The sequence below is a fragment of the Salmo salar genome, chromosome ssa11 (genome assembly GCF_905237065.1).
Source record: "Salmo salar chromosome ssa11, Ssal_v3.1, whole genome shotgun sequence".
NCBI classification, from domain to species: Eukaryota; Metazoa; Chordata; class Actinopteri; order Salmoniformes; family Salmonidae; genus Salmo; species Salmo salar.
Genome location: NC_059452.1, coordinates 28,745,438 through 28,754,515, shown reverse-complemented (window position 1 = coordinate 28,754,515; position 9,078 = coordinate 28,745,438). Strand labels below are relative to the sequence as shown.

Below are 9,078 nucleotides of genomic sequence, written 5' to 3'. Positions count from 1 at the left end.
GTGTAGGTATGCAAGAAGAAGAATACTTTGTCAGTAGATGTTTATGTGTGTGAGTGAGTGAGTGAGTGAGTGAGTGAGTGAGTGAGTGAGTGAGTGAGTGAGTGAGTGAGTGAGTGAGTGAGTGAGTGAGTGAGTGAGTGACAGAAAGGTAATAGAAAGCCCTTTGTCCGGGGTCTCTTTGTGGTTGCTAATAAGTGATGCCCCTCATTTTCATCTCTCCACTGGTCAGTATGTATGCAGCAGGCCTACTATCCTGAAGAGATAGATGTGCAGGCAGGTGGTTGAAGTATCTAATAGGCCATGTCTCTATATTGGGCCATATATGTTTGACTCGGCCTGACAAGAAATCAGGTTATCATTACATACATAAGAGGCTGAGCACACATAAAGTACATCTCCTCCAATCCCTGTAATGGGAGATTCTGACTGTTAGTTCAATCTTTTCAGAAGAGAAAATAAACAAGCAGGGCTACACATCACTGAGACGTGATGATTATTGTAAATAGACTGTTTGTATTCATTCTAGTGTCCCATGTGGTCATATTAGGGAGGGGGCCAACAAGCTGCTTCAGGCTATAACTATCCCTAAGATTGGATTGGCTTTCAAAACTCATGTTTGTTTGTTTTGAAGAGATTTTCATTAAGAAAAATGTGTGATTTAGTAAAGCACATAGAAGCAATTATAGTAATAAGGTTCATTACCATCTTATTACCAGTTTATTACAAAAATAAACAAATTGTTTGTATCCCACTCAATTTGCAATTCAAGCAACTGCTGTAAAAAGATTTGTAAATTGCTGATTAAGTATTTTGATATCAAATATGTCAATCAAAGTATCCCCAGAGACTGAAAGCAGTGTAAAATGTAACTGTCCAGTGTTTTCATTAGGGCAAACGTTGGCTAAATGGGAGTGGCGTGCTGTGTTCAGGGAGTAGCCCGATTTGTTCACACATTGTTCATCAACAGAGCCAAAGACTGAACCAAGCATCTATCTAGTGTTGTACAGCAAATCTACTAATTCCACATTATTGGTTGACCGGACAAATGTATCAGATTTTGTCCCAAAACCCCACTCTCCACTGGTGGAACAATATAGCAGAATTCCAGGGAATACAATATCCTCATTGCTTTGTGCTACCTTCTCCAACTACTGTGCAAACTTGAGGAAAAACAACTTCTGAAAAAAACGAGAGGGTGGGGGGGAAACGAGCCGGACTTCTTATTATACACCTATTATAACGTTAGCTCTGTTTTCAATCTTGTTTCGCAAGCTGAACAGGAGAAGGACGGTTGTGCAGTCTGTCCCTGCCGGTCGCGTGGCTTCTTTGTGTACAGCAGCTGCTTCTAAATGCATGGGCAAACACCACGGCTTGGCGCAGATATCATAAACCTTGAGGACGAGCTTGGACATCGCTCAATCGTTATTTGGGTTTGAAAACTATGAACAGTTTCTTCAACGAGAAGAAGAGGAATAACAAAACTTCGCATTTTATCCCTTACCTCTTCTATCCCGCTTTCTATTTCTTTGATTTACGGTCCCGATAAAGCTTGCGCGTCTCGCCGCCTTTCTCTCACTCTGCGCGTGGATTGTAAAAAGGTAGAAACAAATTGAGCTCTGTTCACAGTACAGCTGCGCTGTTGCCTGGTACATCATGGATGTTCGGTTTTATCCGACTGCCGGAGGAAATCCTATTCCAGGAGACCCACCAAACCTGGATTTTCCCCACTGTTTGGGCTACTACAACTATAATAAGGTGAGCATTTATGTTCTACATTGTTTTGCGTACTTCTATCTTGTTTCTGCACACTGCATTCAAACCCCATTCTTCCTTAGTCCAGACCGACTGATATAATGGCAAATGGTGTTGTACACGATTGGGAATGTTTTCTTTGAGAATTAATTAGGCTACTTCATCATCTAATCCTATTCTGCATTGGCATTACAATGTTTTTATAAAATAGACAGAATAACACAATAAGACAAGAGGTCGTTTTACCAGTGCATTACACACTTTTATCAATTAGGCAAGTTACCATCTTCCTTTGGTGCTGGAGTTCTGCATGCCATAATGTTTACGCGTTGAAATGCTTTCTCATATAGCACATCTCTCTGTTGGACGAAGTTTTGGTATCCTGTCTCTTGCAGAGTAAGCTATGCATGCCAGGTGGCAGTGACACTGCTGCTTTACAATGAGTGATCAACTTGATTACATGTGTGACAGAGCCTTTAAAAAGTGACTTGATTCATAATCATTTAATCATGTAATGGGCAGTGTTTATAATTCCACCTGAAGCTTGTAGTCTATATCACCAATCAACATGCAGTTCATATGTTTTAGATTCACTGAAGGCACATGATAAAGTGATGTCACTACCTATAGAGCTGGTCATATTTGAGGCCAATTCATGAATTGTGAAAGATATGAATTATCCTTGAAGTGAGCAGGTTGTTTATATTGATATCTGATGTCTGATTCAACTGCTGTTGTTTCAGATCGTGATCGCTTCTTTTGCTCACAGATAATATGTCCCTGTTTACTGATGTGTTGCAGTGTTTTGAAAAAAATGTCATACTGTACCTAGTAGGGTTATCCTATGTGAGATATCCTTACACAAACAGTCCCAGACTGACAGGTGGTTTGGTACACAACCAGCAGCAGATATTTGGTATTTTTGTATCACAAGCACAAAGGAGTATTTGTTTTGAAAAGGATAATAGCTGTATTTGACAACATCTTCAGGATGTGGAAGCATGGTAAGCTGCCAAAAGAGAGAGACAGTCCATATCAAATGAGTTTCCAGACTTTTTCCCAGAACATCCTCTAAAACTGTTCTGAGAACCAATAGAAAACATACTGTAATCCTGTTCTGAGAACATTCTGAGACCAGAGCAGTGTTTGCGTCTGCTCTGCCAAATAGCCCAGGCTTGTTAAAGCTCCTAAGTGCAACCACATTTGTTTGACTGTCCTATAATAGACACAAAAGTGTGGTTTTGACACAAAAGTGTGGTTTTGTGTCTGCTTGAAAACTCCACGGGCCGAAGTTTAAGAAAGGAAATAGTCTTTCTGTCAGGAATAGGCCAAAATGCAATTGTAGTCTGAGAGGGAGAGGAAATGAAGCACTCCCTCTGCAACATGTCTCATCACAAACCACATATCACATGCCAATTCAGAAGCCCCTGCATGCTGAGTGGAAGGGAGATTTGCATGTGTTTGCATAATGCAAGACACACCATCCCCAAACTGATTCGACCAAACTCATTGAGAGGAAACATTAGTCATCCAGATGATGTGTCAGGTTTTCAAGTTGTATAGACTCAAATGAACTTGGGTTGATAACATAGTTATTTATTATAGCTTTCATGTCAAGTTCCCACTCCAAGAAGCTTTAACAGTGTCTTGGTCAATGTCAATGGGTACTCAATGTGATGTATAAACAGTAACACCCTCAAAATATTGTCTGAGGAAATAATTCAGTTTTAATCACAATGGGGCCCAGAGGCACTTTCAAACATCACAGATTCTTTTAAATCTACAGAAACATCCACATGAGTGGCACACACTTAATTAGGTACTACAGTCATCATGATTCATGACTAATGAATCCAGCCGTGATTTGGCAATGAGATGAAGGGAATATGTTAATATCATGTACTTTACAAGGGAACATGAACTGCTAGTAATCTAGTAGAATTGAACCTCGGACCCTTGATGATAAATGTAATTAAGAGCTGAATTAAAGCACACTTCATCTATGCTACCTATTATTCTATACCTTTTTAATATTTAATGGTGCGGATTGTGTTCAGGTGTATGACAGGGCAGTCTCAGCAGGGTGACGTTGGTAAAGTGCTTTGATTTAAGCTGGGACACAAAGCAACTATGTTTAGGGGTATATACCCACAGGGACTCTTTTTAGCCACTGATTGGTTGGTAGTTGGTACTTCAGAAATTGTGTGCAGTCTTACATTACATTCAATTTATCTGGGACAATGACTTAGCTTTTACTGGCTCTTTGGTTTATACTGAGCACATGTGGTCTTAGTCAGTGAAATTTACAAGAAGCCCGGCTTCACTTCTGAAACCTTATGAAAACATGCCTAGATTATTTTTGGTCATCAGGGTGTATTTTCTCTCCTTTTCTATCACAAAAGTTGAATCTTTTATATGTCCCCCTTGGTTTAAATGTGGGACAGTTTGTGGTCTACATAACTGGGAAAACTCTTCAGATTGGACACTACTAAAGGCTATGAGCTTTTTTGGTATTTTCTCAACTGTACTGGTTTACATTTAGCATGTCTCAAAGTCAGGTTTGATTTGACCGTTTGATTGACTGAAATGCCTTTGTTCATGAGCGTCCCCCCCCCCCCACCTCCCCTGTTACTGGCACATTTATAGTCCTGTGCTATACTCCCCTGAAGTTTAATAATGTTTTAGATGTAATATACATTCATTTCATTAGCTGCACTGGTAGAGGTAATTAGTTGGTTGTTACCAGATGTAACTGAGGAATGGGTTGCACCTGCAGCACTGCCACTACTACAGAGCTTTAGTTTGTGAAACTATTACTAATACTGCCAGTAAGTCATTATAAATTGTGGATGGCTATGTTCAGATCCAAAGATGATGTAATACGCATTAGCATTGTGTTAACTGTGATTGATAGAATTTTTCCGCTGTCTGTAGCCATACTTTTCTGTTGGTTTAAAAGGTGTCATTACGGAAGAGTGGGTGATTGTCTTCCAAGAATCCTTTCAATGACAACCGCTGTAAACAGGAAGTGTGTTTCACTGAGCAGGGTTGATAGTAACAGCTGATTGGCTCTGATGACTAATAGCCTCTGTGACTGTACCAAATGGATATGTTTCCTCTTATCCAAGGAAACGCTTATCAATTGATTATATTTCAACTTTGAGTTGTATCAACCACTCATCTGTCATACGTAATAGACTACATACACTGTAAGAACAACAAATGGTAAGTTATTCACAGCATAACACATGAGGATGGAAGGCTGCAGCTGCAGTCGGCATACTCTAGGACTTTATTGTGCCTTTAAATGAGTCATGTAGGTGAAACAAAAGCCTGATTGAGGATGAGTTGGATCCTATTGTCCCTTGCATATGTATAGGAAACAAAGCAAAAAGGACATAAATAGACTCAGAGATGCTACATTTACAGTCCCTTCACACCAGAAAACCCTTGGGGCAATATCTCCCCATTGTCCCCTACAGCCAGATTGGCTAGCCTCCCGTGGTCTTTGTTGTCCCGTCTGTGGAGTGGTAGTGAAGGGGTTAAGACGCTCTTCAAACACACAGTGGGCCGTGTGCATCTTGTCAGTGTACACAGCTGGTGCCATTTCACCACACACATTGTAAACATATCCAAACACTACTAGGACTCTAAATCGCTGGTACCCCGAGAAGCTGCTTACTTTTCTGTTTTCTGAAGTTAATGGATGTAACCGAAGTTATATGTTTAAAGGTTTAAATGTTGAGGAAGTGAAAAGCTGATGTGTTTCCTGGGCATTTTAATTGCAGCTTGTCAGAAGCCTAGTTCAACAGATTTATTAAAGACCCAGTTTTCCATTTGAGATTGGGGAAATTTATTTTTAGCTCGCTCACTTGAAGTACAGTACTTGGTACCCCTGAGCTAATGGATGCTCTGTCCGAAAGTGAGTTACTCTGCATTAATTAAACTGATGTGTGTATGTATATTAGAGGTGGCCTTGTGGTGGAAACATTAGTAGATCATACTCTCTGTTTTCTATGGCTGTGCCGTAGATGATCTAAGCTATTACATGCATCATTCCTTGAAATGTGTGTACACACACACACACACACACACACACACACACACACACACACACACACACACACACACACACACACACACACACACACACACACACACACAGAGTGTTGGCTGAGTGCAGTAATATCCATTCAAGTGTCCTCCTGTTTGTGTTTGTATCTCTCTGCGGTGTGCACTTTTGAATTTTACACTGACGTAAATCAACACTTAAGAGGCCTCGTCTATATGTCCATTGAACCTGTGTGCAACATTGGGACCGATTGACTGTCTTTACAAGGTGGATTTGGAGAGAGAGGCTGTGGTTGGTGTTGAATATGTAAATCTCATGCTGACACAGTCCATTACCCTGATCTGCTCTCGTGAAGACCATCTTTAATCCAACCACCACCCAGTGCTCATGAATCCATTCCATTCCATCTCCTCCTCTCACATCACCATCATCAGCCAGCAGGCTGCATGTAGATAGAGTTCACACAGTATTGCTACATTTGGATATCCACACTAGCATACTACTTAGAATGAAACGATGTAATGGGCATGCACAGCAAGCAGTACCGATGCACCAAGTCTGGAACTAACAGGGCCCTGAACAGCTTCTACCCCCAAGCCATAAGACTGATAAATAGTTAGTTAAATAGTTAACCAATAGCTACCCGGACTATTTGCATTGACCCTTTTTGCACCAACTCTTCTGACTCATCACATACACTGCTGCTACTGTTAATTATCTAACCTGTTGCCTAGTCACTTTATAGCTACCGATATGTACAAATCTAACTCAATTACCTCGTACCCCTGCACATCGACTCAGTACTGGTACTTCCTGTATATAGCCATGTTATTATCTCGTACCCCTGCACATCGACTCAGTACTGGTACTTCCTGTATATAGCCATGTTATTACCTCGTACCCCTGCACATCGACTCAGTACTGGTACTTCCTGTATATAGCCATGTTATTACCTCGTACCCCTGCACATCAACTCAGTACTGGTACTTCCTGTATATAGCCAAGTTACTCATTTTGTATCTACTTTTCTATTATCTCTCTATTTTCTTTCTCTCTGCATTGTTGAGAAGGGCCCATAAGTAAGCATTTCACTTGTTGTTTACCAAGCATGTGACAAATAAAATGTGATTTGATTTCGGAATGTCCACACTAGCCTACTACATAGAACACATGCCCGATACATTGCATCCTTTTAAGTAGTATGCTAGTATAGACATGGGAACAGAGACTGTCTCAGAAGGTTCTGTTTTCTCTCTGGACAAGCCAACAGCCGTGTCACTGTTACAGCTCCACAGCACTCAGATATAATAGACGGGTAGTAGCTCAGAGCTGAGGTGTCATGCTCGGTGTAGGGTTACGGTCATTTATCATGACACATCTGCAAGTGAATGAGAGAGAAAGGCCTCATTTAACCAGTATTGCTTAAACTGTCAAAGTTCTGAATCATTTAACAAAGGTACTGTACCCTGGAAACTTGAGCTGTAGCATGTCCCCTGTCTAAGGGTCCTAGATGGACCTTCTTTAGGCTTCAAAACCACAGCCAAGCATTTGCCTGGCTACTCATCCACATCGCTCTGGCCAACTGATGTTTCTTCTCCACATTGAGTCTGGAATTGCCTCTATCTCTAACGATTTCTAGAATGTAAACACATTCTGTCCGTTCTGATTGGTCCCAGAAACCAATGGATTGGTCCAGAGCCGGCCTACATGATGACATCATTAACTTTGGTACTCTGATTGTTTAGACTTGTTAGAGAAGTTCCAATCGCTAATTAATTTGTTCTGTACAACTCCCCTCATTTTGAAGTCACACAAACTACAGTTTCAGACTGAATGTATGGAGCAATTGATAGAGCAGAGGAATTACATTCAGGGTGAGTCGTTAGGCAAGCCTAACATGTCTCTTTATATCACACCAGGGTCTACTAACTCACCATGAGATCTTTTTTCACCACGATAAACCATTTCAATCTGTCTTTGTCTCACTACATCTCTGACAGCATCAACCTCACTGACTTATTAAAGATAGAATCGGTTCACCCCAGCGCCATTGTTATTGTTTTTGTTTTGTCGACTAAACGGAGGTGAGCAGCATCCAAATGGAAATGAGCAGCATGGTACAACAAATTGCAGTACATCAGTGGAGGCTGCTGAGGGGAGGACGGCTCATAGTAATATCTGGAATGGAGCAAATGGAATGGCATCAAACACATGGAAACCATGTGTTTGATGTATTTGATACCATTCCACTGATGCCGCTCCAGCCGTTACCACTAGCACATCCTCCCCAATTAAGGTGCCAGCAAACTCCTGTGTAGTACATATTCTGCTGTTCTATCGAAGCGTGCAGTGGTGTTCGAGGCAAAACAACTATGTTTGTTGTTTGCTGTAACTTCTTCAGTGTTATAATATCCCAAACGGACATGACAGCTTCACCATTAAGGATTCCATCTTTAAAGAGAGAGAATAAATGATTATGTGCCACAGAAACTGCTTTTACTGTGAATTAAGCAGTGGGACCAGTCAATCAGTTCTGGCTGGGTGATTCAATAAACTGTGTCCTATAAATGATTAGCATTGCAGTTAAGACACTTACATTTATTTTTAAAGCACTGTTGCAGTGAGGCAGCCATCACATTTTTCACATACCTAATTTCTAATGCCCTGTAATGGGCTGACGGGGGACTGTATCAAAAACATTTAACTGATCTCCCCTGGATTTAACCTTTAATCCAACACAGATTTAATTAGTAGATAGATTAGAAATGTGACGTTTTACAAAATCAAATATGCATGACCCCCTTCACTCAACACGTGAATAGGAGGTCCTGTCAAGAAAACGAGACTTAAAAGTTCAATTGTTAGAATTTTTGCCTGTGCTATTTTTCAGACCATCCCTTACTGTTCAGAAAGGAAGTATTTTCCTTCTCATCAAGGTATTTCTGACTGTTATTATGACGTTCATTTGCAGGGCAATGCATTGTCGTGACTGTGAAATGTCACCTCATTAGTGAGCTATGTGCTGTAGGGACTGAGAGTGAGATATTAAGTACAAGGCAAAGGAGATTTATGTGAATCCAAAATGCCACCTAATTCCGTTTGCACTACTTTTGACCAGGGCCCTGGTAAAACGATGTGCACTATATAGGGAATAGGGTGCAATATCACACGCAGCCATACTGCTATCCTTTGTTCAGCTGCCCGTAGCACCACCACGACCATGCAACATTCCCATAATGCTCAGTGTGTGTCAC

At 40.9% G+C, this 9,078-nt stretch overlaps 1 protein-coding gene across 1 annotated transcript in view; it reads left to right on the top strand.

Moving 5' to 3' along the window:
- Window positions 1-926: 926 nt before the first annotated feature.
- LOC106562393 (TOX high mobility group box family member 3) overlaps window positions 927-9,078 on the top strand; it is a 60,955-nt gene continuing 52,803 nt past the window's right edge. Inside the window, exon 1 of the mRNA XM_014127256.2 lies at window positions 927-1,755. Coding sequence (XP_013982731.2) covers window positions 1,654-1,755 — 102 coding nt within the window. The 5' untranslated portion in view covers window positions 927-1,653. The remainder of the gene's footprint in view (window positions 1,756-9,078) is intronic.